Genomic DNA, 17,650 nt, shown 5'->3' with positions numbered 1-17,650 from the left:
CTCTGATCTTTAATTTGTACATCTAAACATACCAGTAATCTCCCTTCAGAACTTTATTCCTGAAAGTGAGGGATGGAGGAGACATGGCATGAAGGGTGGATATTGGGAGCGTGGCACACATGCACACCTGTGGTCCTACACCCATGTTGTGTCTTCATGCTTTCAAGGCAAATGCCTGAACACAGCTCACAGTACCCACATTAACAAGGTTAAAGGCGCTTATTTCCAAGTTCACAAGGCCTCAATTTACCACCATTACAGAACTCTGTAAGTAAGTAGGAGCAACACACCTGCACTGCTTTCATCCAGTCGTTCTGAGTTTACTGAAAGATCGGTGGAGTCTCTTGCATCATTGCCTAGTTTCTTTAAAAGAGAAGAGGGGGGAAAGGAGGGGAGAAAGTGATGAAGAATCCTTTAAACTACATAACCTTCTAAGTATTTTTCTCCTCTTCAAAACACCAATCAGAAATTTAATTACATTTCATTAGGTTTATAGATCTCTGTTTCCCAAGGCTCAGCTCTGTGTCAGCCTACTGCAATGCAAGGTGTGATATGTGCAGCTTTCTTTGAAGAGTGACCGTAAGCCAGTTAGGAGGCTGGTGACCAGAAAGTTTGTTTCATCACTGAAAAGATGATGATCCAGTGGTAGAGTTCTATTCCTAGAAAAATGCACACCTAGAGATTACAGTGGAACCTTACGAACGTCCCTACCTACGAACATTTCGACCCACAAATGGTTCCGTTTGCAAAAGTTTGCATCGACTTGCGAATGGAACCTCAATCTATGGACGAAAAAAAGGCAGGGGAAAAGGGTGGGAAATTCAAATTTCGCCTGCCTTTTTTTTCTTTCCATTCAAACTGTTGGTGGCGAAGAGGCTGCTCTTTTGCCCCAATGGTTAGGAAAAGGGACCTCCAGGAGGTCTCTGATGGCAGCGGGGGACCCTGAGAGGTCTCCCAGGGCTTCCCTGCCGCCATCGGAGACCTCCTGGAGCCCTGCCACCGCCACGATCGGACCCCCAAGTCGTCTCCAATGGTGGTGGGGAATCCCTGGGAGACATCAGAGGGCTTCCCTGCCACCATTGGAGATCTCCTGGGGTCCCCTGCTGCCACAATCGGACCCCCAGGGGGCCTCCAGAGACCTCCGAAGGCACAGACCATGGTGGTGGGGGAATGCCAGGAGGTCCCCAATGGTGGCAGGGAAGCCCAGGGAGACCTCCCGGAGGTCCCCCGTCACCATGGTCGGAGGCAGCGGTCACCCAGCACCGGGAGGCTTGAGCTGGCCGGATGCTTGGCCGCTCGCCCCCGGCTGGGGCGAAGGCAGCAGAGTGCCAGGAGGCCTGGACAGGTTTCTTCGGCTGATCGCCTCCCGGCTCGCCTCATGCTCGCTCCTTGCCACCCTCCGCCATTTGAATTTCCTGCCATCGGCCCACGGAGGGTGGCGCGGAGCAAGTGGAAGGCGAGCTGGGAGGCGAGCAGCTGAAGAAACCCAGCCAGGTTCAAGCCTCCCAGTGGCAGTGGTCAGAGGCTTCAGACAGGTAAGGTGTTCCTTTTTCCTTTTTAAAAAACTGTTCTGGGTGGGTTTGGACTGGGGGGTTATGTTTCTGTGCTGTGTTGCTTTGTTTTCCGATTTGTGGTTTTTTTTTCTCCAGTCCCAGCATGGGACTTGCTCTGCTGTATTTTTATTTTTGGTACAGTGGTGTCTCGCTTAACAATTTTAATTGGTTCCAAAAAAATCGTCACTATGGGAAAACATCGCTAAGCGAAACACGGTTTCCCACTGAAACGCATTGAAAACCTGATAATCCATTCCAATAGGAACGAATTGCCATCCTTAAGCGAAAATCGCCATAGGAAACATCGCTAAGCGAAACGCGGTTCCCCAATTGAAATGCATTGAAACCTATTCAATGCATCTCAATGGGGGAAAAAAATTACAACAAATTTAAAAAGAGTCGGAAAAAAGTCAAATTAGTTTAACAAAGGGTTTATTAAGTGCACTTATGATTTCAAGCATTCTAAACATTTTTAAATATTTTTAAACATTTAAAAAAGCCAACATGAGGCTGTCAAAACCATCATTAAGCGAAACAGGGGGACCCAAACTGTCATCGCTATGCGAAGCATGGTCCCAAACATTGCTATGCAAAAATTGCCCATAGGGAACATCGTTAAACGAAGTGCAAGATTGCTCCGAAAAAGTCATCGCTAAGTGAATTCGTCGTTAAACAAAGCGCTCGTTAAGCGAGGCACCACTGTATTTTTTTTTAAATGCTGGAATGGATTAATCCTGTTCCCATGCATTTCAATGGGAAATGGTGCTTTAACTTATGAACATTTCGACTTACATTCTGTTCCAATACGGATTAAGTTCGTAAACCGAGGTACCACTGTAGTCTGCTGCCTTTCTGGTAGTAGCTGATCTCTGACGCCTGTACTTTTAAACACTTTTAATAATGTTTTAGACTCTTAACTGTCTTTTTTCATTTGAACTGAAAATATAACCTGTGGGAAACTGCCAAGCTATTTTCTTTTTGGCCACCTAGGTTGGCTGGATAGCTCCATGGTTTAGGTATCTGGTTGTGGAGCCAGAGGTCGGGAGTTTGATTCCCCACTGTGCCTCCTGTGAGTAGAGCCAGCTTGTGTGGCCTTGGGCAAGCTGCAGAGTCCCAAGATGCTCCCAGAAGAAGAGATCTGTAAACCACCTCTGAGTACTCTCTAGCAGTAATTTCGAGCTGGAAACCCAGAAAGGGTCACCATAAGTCAGAACTGACTTGACAGAACATAATTATTTATTTATACCTAGTTTACAAAATTTCATAACCAAAGTATCAGCTAGCCTTTCGCCAGGATGATATTTAAGTGACATAGTACCAAGTTAATTGTAATCCTATTGGAACAGTTGAAATCCCATTAAGATGTTACCATTGTACTGAAATAAATGGCAATCAGAATGCCTCTGTAAAGGCATGTGAATCTTTCAGTCCTGTTTGATATCACTGTCAACTGTGTCTTCATTCTCAATGTGACATCAACAGCTTTTATGGACACTACAATGCCAGTTCAAACAATAGCTGCTATTATCACAGGAGACACAAGGTCACATTCAGTAGTCCCAAAGAGGAAAAACTCTTATATGATGAACATCTTGGTTCATTTCCATGCTTATACCAACTCACCAACTTTCACTATAATCCTATGCTACTTGTTACTATGTGCTGTCAAGTTTCTTCTGACTTGAGGTGATCTGAATAGGTTTTTGCAGTAAGTAAGATGTCACCCTCAGTGAGTTTCTAAGGCCAAGTGGGGATGTGAACCCAGGTCACTTTATGGTATCGAAAGATGTAAAGACCAGCTCCTAGCAATGGTTCTCTTGCAACAAGGATGAAATGGTCTATACTACAGCAAAGATCAGACTGTTGACATTATACTAAATACATAAAATAATACTGACCAAAAAAGAAAGAAAGAAAAGAGGAAACAATGATGATTTTTCACTGCTGTGGTGGATTTTTTAAAAATGCATATAAAACTGCTAATGGAAGAAAAAAAGCCCTTTAAAACCCTCAGCATAATGTTCCTATTTCTCATATTATTTCAGCCACTTAATTAAAATAAACTTCAGTACAGTAAGTTCCTGGGGAAAATACAAAGTTTGTTGCAGTAGACACAGTTTGATTTTTTTAAAAACGTAATTTTAATCTCCTCTGCATCTGACTTAATTCTTTTTGGCAAATACAAGAAATGTCACTGTATAAAAATTAACAGTCTGTTCCCTCCTGCTGCAGAGCTCCCCATTTTAAATTCTGTGATGTACTTATTAACACATGGTATATGACCTTAATTGTGTTGCATTCATTTCTGGACTTTACCTGTCCAAACGCTAGATGGAGCAAGACTGCTACTAAAAATGTTTGCTCAGAGAGAGGAACAATCCTCATTAATTTATCCACTGCATTCCTGCCAATTCACACATCCAATTCAAAGCAAATGCTAACACATACAACGCTCACACACAACCACCCTCAGCATTTGCCATCTTTCATCTAACATGCACCTGCTCGTCTAGAGTAAGTGCAGTATGACAGTACTAGGCTGCACATCAAGTTGCAAAATCCTTATGGTTTTGTTTCTGTATAATCTAAAATGGAATTTAAACAGCCATCTGTATTCCAGAGATTAGGCAATGTGCTAATTTATTATCGTAGATACAAATAAACAGAAACTGTAGATCCTAAAGAAGATTTTGAAGACAACCACCTTGATTGATACCAAATGCCTCAAAATAACCATCAAAATGAACTACACTATATATAACGTTTTGGTAGAAATCTTGTTGTACAGTTGCACAAATGGCATAGTTTTAGGACACAAATGGTTACAAATTAACAAACCTCCACAGACATTATCTGAGTTGTGTATCACAATGTGCAAGATACAGTACAGTGCCTGTGGAAATTTCTTAATTCTTGGCGACTTGCATCTAAAAGTTATGTTATTTGCAAAATTGTGAAACAGGATTTCAGCCAATTTTGTAAATTAATGACCAAAACCCTGTTGCAGAGTAGACCTATTGAATAAATGGTAATCCCTACTGATTTAGTGGGCCTACTCCAGTGCGATTTACTATGCTAAGCAACAGGCTTTGGGTCAATACATATTAATGTTATTACAGGAATAACCCACCAACAGGAAAGCACTTAACTTCTAGGAACATTAAAATGGAAATACAGTATCCCTCACCTTCTGCGCTGACGCAGCCCTCCGCTCTTGTTTGGCTTTCATTTCAGCTAAAAGCCCACTGCCCATCACTTGTACTCCATACCTACGCCCTCCTTGAGGGCTGCCTTTGCTATCACTCTTCTCAAGTTTTGAAGCATCTTCTGAGACTGCCTCTTCCACAGAGTCTGGAGTTTTTAACTCATCTGTGCTGCCATTCTGGTCAGCTGATTTAACTTCTTTCTTTGTAGTGTCCACTGTGGTGCCTCTCGCAACACCTTTGGGGGATGAGGGCTCTTCTGATACTAATACAGTTTGAGGACGTTCAGATTTTGACCTGGATTTGATTAAATTGAGGAAACCACTTTTTCGTGAATCTCTTTTTTTCTTTTCATCAGGTCCTTCTCCAGACTCACTGGTGTCCGAACTTTTTGTTGAAGGCCTCCTAACAGATCAAAACAAAACAAAACAAAACAAAAAGGAGTGAAATACACATAAAAGATATGATGGCCTCATTCAGTTCTTACTTAAATGATCTTAGACAAGCTTTGGGTTTTCACATTCCCATTCTCCTCTCCTTCCTTCAACCTGGCCATGAAAAGATGAATACGTCTTTCTACTCTCTGTTTTTAGCATTGTCTCAGCCTGATCAGTCCTATGGTTTATTGAAACCAGTCAATTTCAAAACTTGCTTTATGAAGCTGCTGTCCTTCAATAAGCTGCAGTTGAAATTATCCACGGTTTAGGATCTGCATGCAACTCTACAATAAAGTCAATCTTCTGGTTTTCTCCTTAACAGTCACGGCAAAAGAGGAGAGGAAACAGCACTTGCTTTCACAGGCTCAGACACATAACGTGAAACCATAATATATCTCCCAGTCAGACCCGAGTATTTTTTTTAAAATATTAATTTAAAATTCAATGTTGTTTGGCCTGAAAACAAGCAGCTTCATTTAGATTCAGAAAAGCACTTTCCATCTTAGTAAATTTAAATGTCCATCTATGCAGATTGATCAAAAGTAAATTACTTATCTCCACTCGTACCACGAATATTCAAGTTGACCCCATCAGCTGCTTCAAAACCTTCTTCTAGTTATTAGATTAATAATATTCATATTTAAAGAATGAATTTCAGTTAATACTAAACAGAGTCAACAGAATGCAAAATCTCCTTGGAAGGAAGAGATTTTTAGAGATAACAGTGTATAATACTATACACAATCAACTGAATGTGCAACCTACTGTAAAAAATTACATTCCAGGTACGTGTGTTCATAAGCATGGGGAAAATCTATCAAGTATCGTTAACCATGGATGTGTCTTTCCAATAAAACTCTGCTTATCTGTTGTATCTGGGGACTAAACTCTCCTTGGAATTGTTCTGGTGTCTTCTCTTCATATGGGCTACAGAACTATGTCATATAGTCTGCTACTGCCCAATCCAGCCTTCTCCAATCTGACAGCCTCCATATGTGGTTGGATTCTTACTTATATCATACCCAAACAGTGGGAAGTTGGTCTAGCATAAGTGGCAATGGTCTTTGCACCATAGCATGCCCTGCAGATGTGAGTGAAGGAAAAATATCGTATGATAACTAGTACTATGGACTATCTAGAATTTCAGTTAGCAGGAATGTTTCATTGGGATACATCCCTTTAGTCTAGATTCTTTGTGAAAATAACACTTATGGATCCCCTGGCTGTGACATCTAGCAGTATGGACAATATTACACTATATTATGGCTTGATGCCGTAACAATAAAGTATGTATGTTTACAGCACTATATTATTACATAATGAGAGAAAGAAATCCATATCTTCAGCAATGGATTATAAAGCTCTGCTTGAAATTGACTTTATTTTGAAGAGATAACAATAAAGAGAAATATATGTATGTGTAGCATGGCTTTGGAAATGCTCAGGTGGCACAACGGACATACAGCAAGATAAGAACTGACCAAATCCTCTGTAAGGCAGTCTGGGTTTTTTTCCCCTGTCCTACATCTCCATTTTGTTATTGCCGTTATTTTCTTTTGGCTGAAATCCTGCTGCTGCAAATTATAAAAGCAAAAAAGTGTGCTGCTTATATACAGCCCCATAGCGCTTCAAGCACTCTCTGGGCGGTTTACAAGTTAATTATGCAGGCTACACATTGCCCCCCCCCCAGCAAGCTGGGTACTCATTTTACCGACCTCGGAAGGATAGAAGGCTGAGTCAACCTTGAGCCGGCTCCCTGGGATTGAACCCCAGGTCGTGAGCACAGTTTTGGCTGCAGTACAGCAGTTTAACCACTGCGCCATGAGGCTCTTATGGCACTAAGGGTGATTATGCCATTAGCTGCAGGGATTTTTTTTGGAAATGAAACATTCCCAGTTCCTCCTTGAAGGTCTTAAGGTTCCCATGGAATCATCATCATCAGGAAGCTGGTGGGGTCTATGAGATGGGAGCTGGAAGTCTTTTAATTACTGAAAAACACTCAGTGGGAATGATTTTACCATCATCAGCCTTATATGTCATATTATGCAAGGATCTTGGCTAAGTATTACTGTATGCTTTAAAAAAACTTTTAATTCCTCCCCCTCAGAACTAGGTAAGTAGATTTTTTCAAAAACAATGGGGTACTAGGATTCTGTGGATATTGACTAAAGTGCAGCACACATTGCCAACAGCAAAAGCTGAAGGCAAATAACAGGATCCTTGGAGAATGAATAAACAATGGTGAATAAAAGGGGAAGAGTGAAGTGGCTAATGAGGAAATTACTCATGAAGTGTAAAACAGAAGCAGAGGTCCTTTGGGCTAAATGCAGCCCTTAAAATTAGCCCCAACAACCACTGCATCAGCAGAATTTGAGCAGAATTGTTCCCATAACTAAATATAGCTACCGAAGATAAATATTTAGGCACACAAAATATATAATCACATTTTTATTAAATAAGACATTGTTTCTGCATATTGAAAAATATCAATAATTAAGAATACACTATAAAAGTGCTATGAAAACGGAACTGGCTTTTTGGCCAAAATATTTTTAACTGCTAATCAGCAAGAAAATCTTGAGCCCCTTTTGATGGTTGCTTAGTTGATTTTGAAAAACATCCAAATTGATAAGGGTTAGAAACACAACATTTGGAATAGACACCGTTACTTCCCTAACTTAAAAGAACTAAGTGGACTTTTCAAATCCGGGAGTGGGGAGAAGGAAGTGAAAAACACCAAAATAAATAAATAAATAAATAAATAAATAAATAAATAAATAAATAAATAAATAAATAAATAAATAAATAAATAAATAAATAAATAAATAAATAAATAAATAAATAAATAAATAAATAAATAAATGGAGTGGAAAAGAAGAGAGAAGGCACTAGGGTGTGAGGATAAGACTCACCTTTTTAAAACATAGCTTCTACCTAAGCTTAGTACTTGTCTGAATACTGAGTACAGCCCACTGAGTACTAGGGTGAGTCGGTGGGGGAAAACACCAGCAGGCAAAAAAGAGTTGAATAAGGGAAGGAAAAGAGATAGGGCCCTGGGGTGAGGAGGTGGAACTAACAACTTCTGAATCTGAGCGAAGCCATCCACATTTGCCAGTAATAAATACATGATGGGAGTTTATATTAAATGAATCTTATTGCCAACTCTTAGTTGAGTTAACAAAACTAAATTAAAAACATTCAGTTTGGTACAGGAAATGTAGATTTCGTGTTCTACCATTTTTAATAAGTTGCCCTCAAATGAGCACATTTAGGTTACACACACTTCAGTGCAGTCCAGCATTGCTCTGAACCCTAGCTGCTGCTTCTCAGCACTACATTCCTCCTCTTTCTGTCTATTTGTTCTTTTCACTCTCATCTGCTTATCCTGCTGTTTAACCTAACAGGCGGTGGCAACTGCTTTCAGTGTCATCACACCATACATAGCACTGCAACATCAACAAGACCATGCAGGTCACCACAGTCAACACAACAAGATGGCAGAAAGGGCAAAGGGGCAGAGAAGAATAAGAGAAAACTAAAAGGGGAATGGCGCAGAGAAGAAAATATTTTAAAAATGTAAATTTGTCCAAAAGAATATTCTGAAAAGTGAAAAACTGAGGAAGTATTTTTGACATGCATGAAGTATCAGAATAGGCAAAGCAGGAATGTTTACAAATGGACCACTACCCACCTATAAAATGCTCTGCTACATTACTGATTAATAAACTAGCAGACAGGGGGCTAAGAATGGAAATGCTGATCACTTGTTAGGTGGTGCATGCTGGCTGAAGGAAAACCATGCATGCACGCATTTGGGATTGCAATGTGTATGCTGGCCTCATACCTGAGAATGCTCTTTTGCACATATAATAAAGGACACCCATGAGCACTTCCTCCAATGCTTAAATCCCACAGAATAAGACCACTGCTTACTGCTACTTAGCACTAACTATGTTGTTATCTTAATAGTTATATTACAGTATTCAGTGGTGGCCAGGAGTGCATTTCCACAACTAAAACTAGTTAGCCAGCTGCACCTATTCCTAAAAGGTCTGATCTGCCACAGTGACACACACCTTAAGTTACTTTTTGGCTGGATTACTGTGACATGTTCTATTTGGGTCTGTCTTAGGAAAGTGTTTGAAAAACTTAGCAGGTCCAAAACACGACAGGCAGATTGCTAACTGGGGTTCATCACAGGAATCACATAAGCCCACTGTTACAGCAGCTCCACTGGCGGCTGATCTGTTTCCAGACACTATTGAAAGTGCTGTTTTTAAGCTATAATGTCTTAAATTGCTTTAGTCCAAGTTATTTCAAGGATTGTGTCTCCCCCTTTTATGAGCCTGCCTGTGTTTTAAGATCGTCAGGAGAGACCTTTCTCTCTGTCCCACCACTTTCACAGGTACATTTGGTGGGGGGACTCAGGAGAAGGCCTTCTCTGGTGCTGCTCCCAGACTCTGGAATTGTCTCCCATGGAAGGACAGGCTGGTCCCATTTTTGGTGTCCTTCCTCAAGCAAAAACCTTTCTTGTCAGGCAAGCTTCTCCTTAGTAACAGGCTGCCTGAGTAATTTTTTTTAAAATGGACTGTTATGCTTTACTGCTTTGAATGAGTTTTTGGTGTTGCTTATGTTTACAGTTTTTTGTGTGGTATATGTTTGATCCTTTTTATTATGCGTATACTTCTGGTTTTAGCTTTAAATATTGTCTTTTAGAGATGTAAGCTGCCTTGGTTTCCTTTTAAGGAGAAATGAATTAAATAAATAATACATTTTATTATAATAAATTTCACTGAAATCAGATGGCACTCTGTTGATATAAACTACAAATTTGTCTGTAGTAACTTTAAAATAGAAGTAATTACGCTCAATGAAAGCTGTCATATAGTTCCAACAGCAGAAAACATTGTTAATTTGTACCTGTTTAGAAAGAAAAAACTCACCAGAATGCTAAAGAAATTAAGAATACTTACTTTGAATCCATTTTTGTCACCTTCTTTGTGAAAAATTCATCAACACCTTCATCCACTCTTCCCATGAGGCCATTCTGTTCTCCATCTTGCGGAGCTGAAGAACTCACCTGGTTAAAAATACAGACACACGCTTAACCTAGAAGGATCAGCAATGCGAATTATGGCTGTCTGAGTCATGATTGCCTATTGGTTTGAGGGAACAATATATTCACCAATAGTTTAATGAAAAAAACAAGAAAAAAAGTCAAGGATGGCTGTCAGGCATCTTAAAGCATAGCCTTACAGCTCATAGACTATCCAAATAAATATGAAATGTAATTTCTTCAGCAATGCTTTCACTCACAGCTGCTTGTGTCGGTTGTTGCTTCTTGTTCCTTTTAGGCCTCAGTTTTGTAAAGTGCTCCAGTTTCTTTCCTTCCTCAGAAGGCAGTTCTGAAATGAATCCGGAAGTACGTTTGTCCAGCCTCCCAGAAGGAAATGGTGGGTCTTCTATGTGGATAGGAACTTCTTCCAATGCTTTATCCAAGTCAAACTCCATCTCTGATGGAAATATTTAAAGTTTAATAAGGGGCTCCCTTTTTGAAGAAAAGCCATGATACAAATAAAGTAAATAAAACCGAACAACTCTTTCCAGTTAGAAACAATGCAGGAAAAATTCTGTTAGCAACCATTCTTGGTGTGGGGAGGCACTTGTAAGGAAGCAGATCTGAGCTGGTTTAATCTGTGGATGTGAGCTTCAAAGTCCTGTGCTCACTCTTCTCTTCCTGGGAAAGATGCTGGAAACCATGGCTTGAATATGGTTTTCAGCTCTGGTGTGTCTAATTTGGATACACTGTCAAATTAGAAGTAGAATTTCTTGAAACTCTGAACAATCCTTCCCTTCTGCTTTCTTGGAAAAAAACAATGGAAATGCCGGGCAAATTTGAAATACATGCAATACTTATTTTTATATCAAACTTAAACTTATTTCACTGTGTTGGCAACACAGAATGCTTCATTCATAATTTAGATACGATATATAATTGTCCATTTTAGTATATCTATGAAAAGGTAAATCCATAAAAGCCATAGTTTCGTGCAAGCAAGATTGCCAATATGCTCAGCTGCAAACCATTGCACCCCATGCTTTGTAAGCATATGTATCTTAGTTTTTGTCATCTGAGAGAGGTAGGAGAAAATTAAAACAGAAACCCGCAACATCTGTATTATTTGGATAGAAGCAGTTTGGTCTCTGTGGTGTCTGTATTCTCCAAATTAAGTTACTTGGATAGGCAGTAATCCATGCAAAGCAAGGAACAATGCAAAAACAATTAAAGTCTCTCAGTGTACATGTCTTGTGAAAACAGCAGCAACGCAGAATTGCATCTTGGATCTGGATATACACAGGAATTTTTGTACTTTAATTCTGCAGACAGTCTTGCATACAAATATTCACGCTACATAATTTGTGATATTTTGAGCAAAATCTTGTCTTAAAAAGCATTTCTTTCATTTCAGAAGAGAAAATATTTTCAAGGCCTAATGCAGGTCCTAGAAGGGGGAAATTAGGTATATAGTGCAAACCATGCATGTCTGAGGCCTTTTAAGGTATACCTTGCATTTTGAGGGCAAAACATATTTTTCAGGGTGCTTTGGGGGAGGCAGAATGGTCAGAGGGGTATGTGGCCCTCCAGGGACTGAAAAAAAGTAAGAAGTGCTCTCAGTACTTTTGAAGTTGTCTATTTCTGTCTAAAAGCTTGATTTAAATATAATAGCTTGTAACTGTTTAAAAGTGAGAAAAGTTGAATAGCAACAAAAACTGCAAACAAAAAACATAACACAAACCTATCTGCCTTGCAGTAACATTCTTTCAACAGACCACACATCTTAAGGAAGCAGTTTAAAATACCACAAGACAAACAGAAACGACACTGAAAAATCACACTTACCAAAAGCTCTGGATACTGGCCTTAACATTCTACTGTGGATACTCTTCCTTTTAGACTTAGGAGTCATCTACAAATCAAAAAGGAAGAAGAACTTAATGGTTTCTGATTACTTGTCATAGGTAGAAATAGGAACTCTTTAAATCTGAATAATACTGAAATATATTTCTCTTTATGCTACGAAGTCAACACAGCTGGAAAAGATGGAGAAAGCTACATCTAATTCCGGATCAAAAATCAAGTGACTGCTAATTAATCTCTCTCTTCAGAAATATTCATAATGATTGTTATGTTGGAAGAGATCCAAGCTTGATGTTCAGACTTCAAAGTGAGTTTGCAACATCATGTTTATTTTTTCCCCTAACATGGTTGAAAGCTGAACATTAAGTAGGTCACCTAACTCCATTAATTTCTGAAAAAGTGACTGCAATAGTATTATCATTGCTTTTTGGACAACAGGCTGTCTTTGAGTGATACTTTTGATGCCTGTATGTCACAGATTAGAAATAAGTCTCCTACTATAAACTGTACACAACGGCCTTTAACTGGTGTTAATGTTAGCCTTGAATATGAAATTTTGTGCACTGGTTTAGATGCTTCTTCCTTCAGACAAGTGTAAATTAAAATGCTACAGTAAATAAAGTAGATTTAGTACTAGATATCTTGATTTCATCCCAAAAAAATACTCTTGCCATTGCTGCCAAATTGCCATTGCTGCCTAGACTGCTGCAAGTGGTTTTTGACTATTAAAGGCTCCCCTACTCCCTGTCCCTGAGACTCCCAAAGGCTTCCCCAGGGCAAAAGCGAGCTAGGGAGCCTTGGAAATGGAAACTTAATTTAAATGAAACATTACCAGTGCTGGATATTGCTGTAACCTGGTCAATGCTGTGAAACTTTATATGAATAAGATTTGGGCCAGTATATATTTATATATGAAGACCTCATGCTATTAGGCATCATATAGTTATAAGAGTGAATAACTGCTAGTTACTAGTTTATCATCTACTGGTCTGAAGCCCCTGGCTTTTGAATTTTAGCAATTTTACAACTAGCTATTTATCTGAAAAGTCTCTGCAGTAATATAACAGTGCTGTAAGCAAAATTATACAAGCATACTTTTAATTTTGGTTTTAGGCTGGTTTCAGGTTTTCTTAAATTAAAAAGCTTATTTAATTTTGGCTTTGGAGTTTTAAAAATCATTTAAGTTAATACATAAATTAACAGAGTGAAACAAAGTTAACCATATAATATTAACCAACCATAAAATATAAAACAATTCAAAACAACAATAAGGAAGACACATAAAACTAAGTTCAAAAAAAGAGAGGAAAGTACAGTACAGTTAAAAGTACAGTTAAAAACTCCTTTCTCTGCTGCCTGATTAGTAGCCAAAAACCAGCTTGAACAGAAAGGCTTTTGCTAACCATTAGAAACACAGCAAAGGAGAGGGAACTAAGGGAGCAACAAGATGGGTATTTGTCCCACTGTTTATGCCATGTTCCTCACTGTTCCATTCAGTATTTACTCCATCAACTACACACATTAGTGCTGGTTGTGAGTATATCTGATTTTTTGGCATTATTAAGTGGTGCATTCTGTTTCTGTGAAGATTCTCAGTCATCCAGGTGAGGTTATCTGGAAGTTGAGTCTGGACTTCTTTCTTATTAGGTTGAAACGTTTCCCTGCTCATCCAAGAATCTCCTTCAATCTGACTGAAGAAGCTACTTGGATGAGCAGTGAAACGTTTCGGCCTAATAAGAAGTCCGGTTGCCAGGACTCAACTTCCAGGCGCATTTTGTTCAACATGTTTTTGTGCAGCACTTCCACTCACATTATTTTGTCTTCCTTTTGACTTGGTGTGATTGCCTATTTCGGTCCTTTGGCGCAGCTGCTGGGCACGTCCAGATTATATCAGTGATGATGTGCGGAGTGGGATATGGTGTGGGAGTGAATCCTACTCTTTCTGCCCAGCTTTTTGCTCACACTGCTAAAGACTATAGCTGCAATGCAATTTGTAAATTATATTTTTAATTCCCCCCCTTTAATCCAGTGATATAGCATTAAACTTAGAATTAGAGCACCAAACTGATTCAGCACTAATTCAAATGTTTATTATGTTTTGTCAGTTTAGTGCTATTTTGCTTGCTAAGCATTTAAAAAAAAGCAAAAGGATTTAAATACTGGTGAAAACAAGTTGCTGATAATGGCAGGAAAGAGGGGGATTATGTGTCAAATAGACACTTGAAACACACCTTCCTGGGATAATCAAACATTTCTGTGAGAATGGCAATAGCAATTTAAATTTTATTTATTTTTATTTATGTATTTATTTAATTTATATGCCAAGGTGTGTTGCAAAGAAGTTCCCTTTAACCCAGGAGAGGCCTCTGTGTGGGCACACACATAGATCTCTGTGGAATGAAGCAGCAACTGTAAAAGTCCAGTCTTCAATTCTCACCAAACATGTATGCGAAGGTAATGGGATCAAAAGAAAGGCCTTCCTTCAAAATCTTAAGACCTGGGAGGTCTACATGTGGAGATGCGGTCCTTCAAACAGATATGAACGAGAGCACTAAATGGTCATAAGCAGCACTCCAAAATGGATCAGGAAACAGATGAGAAGCTAATGCAGTTGTCGTAGCATGGGAGTTATAAGCTCTCTGTAATGGGCCATAATCAATAGAGTGGCTACAGGATTTTGAACCAGCTGTCTTCAAAGAAACCACATGGAATACAATAATTTACTGTTATGTGAGAGAAAAAGAGGAAGATAAATGCTGCTTTTGCAAATCCCTGCAAGGACAGGATGACTGAGTAAATGGTTGTGGTAAAAAAAATCAGTATATACTCTTTGTTAATTATTTAGCTAACATAAGGAATTTAGGGAAGTCTTGAGAAATTATAAGAGGAAAGTACAAATAAGGGAGGTAACCTACTGTACTGACAAGAAGATTGACCGATTAAGCCTAGCTAATAATGAGGAAACCATATAGGTCAGTAAGAATGACCATAAGAAGCTTAAGGAAAGGGGAACATGTACAAAATAAGGAGAAAAATAAATAGGAGTTTGGGGTCTAGTTAATATGGGGAATGGGAGGTGTAAACTGGGGCAGGACTTCACATGATCAGTTTAGGTGTTCCAGATAGGCTGTACACCTTCAAGTACCTACCAATGGGGAAACAAGGGAGGGACCATGTGGCTGAGAATAGGGAATAAATATTAAGCTATCTGTATTGATCGGTGTGCCTACCTAGTTAGGAGACTCAGTTTAGCAAAAGTGCTTTTTATTAAAGGAGAGCTGCTTGAATTCGTGGTTGTCTGGTTACTGTATTAAGTAACAAGGTGTATTAAGTAACACGGGTGTGAGCATTTCTCACATAAGGTCATTTTAACGAGAGCTTTCAAAAGTACAATACTTTAGAAGCAAGAAACTTTAGAAGCCTTTAGAGAAAGAAGCGATCGCAAAAACATTGTCATGAAGCGGATTCGTCGTCAAGTGGGGTAATCGTTAAGCGGGGCACCACTGTACATAGAAAAGCCCAAAATCAAAATTACACAATTAAACAATAAATCATATCAAATCAATTCTGGAGAAGGTTCTCAATGGCCTGTATACAAATCAGTTTTAATTAAATGTGAGACATACATAGAAGATGCCAGTGTAACTAAACAAACTGGTATTCACTTCAGTGCTTCTGTATAGGCTAACTGCAAAATCTACAGTTAGGCAGCATCTTTTCAGGATTATTCACATATGCAGAAATATTTTTAAAAGGTACTGCTCTTCCTTATGGACCAGCATGGTTTATTATGAATGAATGAATTGAACAAATGAATGAATGAATTTACTTTATTGTCATTGTACTTCTGTACAACGAAATTAAGTGCCATCTCTAGTACACATGATGATAAAACACACAAGAGCATAACATCCATAACATGAAAACATAGCACACTGAACATAAAACACATCCCTCTCATTCAGTTTCCCATCGCACAACACATTAATATTGCACTATATAGTGGAATTCAATATAGTTGCTCTTCTGGGACAGAAACTGTTTTCAACCTATTTGTCTTTAATTATCCTATACCGCCTACCAGATGGTAACAACTGAAACAGGGAATGGCCTGGGTGTGATAGATCTTTGAGAATATTTTCGGCTTCCCCATCCTCCACACCACTGGCTATATAGTGGTATCTCGACTTACGAACGCCCCTACCTATGAACATTTTGACTTACGAACAGGTCCGCTCGCAAAATTTTGCATCAACCTGCGAATGGAGCTTCGGCATACGCACCGAAAAAGGCAGTGGAAAAAGGCGGGAAATTTAAATTTACTAACTGTTGGTGTCGAAGAGGCTCCTTCTTTGTAGCTCGTTCGCCCCAATGGTTAGGGAAAGGGATGTGGTGGGGGTAGCCCAGAGCCAGGAGAACTGAGCCTCCTGGGTGCTCTGCCGGGGGCAGTGGGGGCGGAGGTGACCCAGAGACAGGAGGCTTGAGCTGGCCGGGTTTCTTTGGCTGCTTGTCTCCTGCTCGCTCCTCGCCGCCCTCCGCCATTTGAATTTTCATAGAAGTAGTTGTACAGATACACACAGGAGCCAATACAGCATAGTAGATAGAGTGTCAGGCTATGATTCGGGCAACGTGAGTTCAAATCCCCACTTAACAATGAAAATTCACTGTGTAGATGGCATAAGTAAAACCATCTCTCAAAATATCTCACTTTCCTCAGAAATCCTACTAGTCACCATAAGTTAGAATCAACTTGACAGTAGATCAAACATACATTAGATTTTAAAAGTACGTTTTATAAAATACATTGTTCAATACAGACACAGTTCCCTGCATGGCATTATCTTTCTCATCAGTGTCATATGAACTTTATCAGTCCTATCATTAGCATGTGGCTTATTCCTTGCTCTATCCTTCCCAATGAAAGGGAGAATTAGCTTGATATGCTAAGTTTTTCTAAATACTAAACAGTGAAGAAATATGGGACACCATTTGCAGCTGCAGCCCTGTGTTTATTTGGAGTTCCAACCTAAGAAAATGCTTTTCAGCAGAAAATCTGGATGTGATTTAGTCATCCTGAAGCTTTCTTCTACAGAGATATATAACAGAGAAGATAAATGTCTGATTATTAGAATTTTAGGTGTGTGTCTGCATTTCTTCTGTAAAGACTGCTAGATTTATTCCTAATGTCTTCCTGTTGCCTTGGTAACCAGTTCCCAAACCAAACAGTACAAGTCAAAAAAGTTATGATTCTAACCAGTTCTCTAGAATTTAACGCACAACTAGATGATACAATTAGAAAGTACTTCCATTGAGCCATCAATTATTGCTCTCAACTGTCTTCTTTGACCCACAAAATTTCCTCCTGTATCATTTTTCTGCCATAACTATTTTATACTATTCATCTTTCTATAGTAATTTTATTGGTGCACATGTGGACACATAAACATACACTTTCTATATCATCCTTAAATTCCTGCTGGAAATTACAGACATTACAGGGAACACCATGGCATGTGTCTGTAATACGGAACTGAAAAA

At 39.2% G+C, this 17,650-nt stretch overlaps 1 protein-coding gene across 2 annotated transcripts in view; it reads right to left on the bottom strand.

Annotated features, from left to right (window-relative positions):
* Window positions 1-17,650, bottom strand: part of CARMIL1 (capping protein regulator and myosin 1 linker 1) — a 179,668-nt gene that overhangs the window by 13,071 nt on the left and 148,947 nt on the right. For both annotated transcript variants that reach the window (XM_020781586.3, XM_020781588.3), the window contains 5 exons: window positions 12,095-12,161; window positions 10,510-10,706; window positions 10,167-10,273; window positions 4,741-5,161; window positions 291-363 (listed from right to left, as the gene is read on the bottom strand). In XM_020781586.3, the coding sequence (XP_020637245.3) occupies window positions 291-363; window positions 4,741-5,161; window positions 10,167-10,273; window positions 10,510-10,706; window positions 12,095-12,161 (865 nt within the window). The remainder of the gene's footprint in view (window positions 1-290; window positions 364-4,740; window positions 5,162-10,166; window positions 10,274-10,509; window positions 10,707-12,094; window positions 12,162-17,650) is intronic.

Source organism: Pogona vitticeps, chromosome 4 (assembly GCF_051106095.1).
Source record: "Pogona vitticeps strain Pit_001003342236 chromosome 4, PviZW2.1, whole genome shotgun sequence".
NCBI lineage: Eukaryota > Metazoa > Chordata > Lepidosauria > Squamata > Agamidae > Pogona > Pogona vitticeps.
Note: the sequence above shows the minus strand (reverse complement) of the source record. Positions and strands in the feature narration are given on the sequence as shown.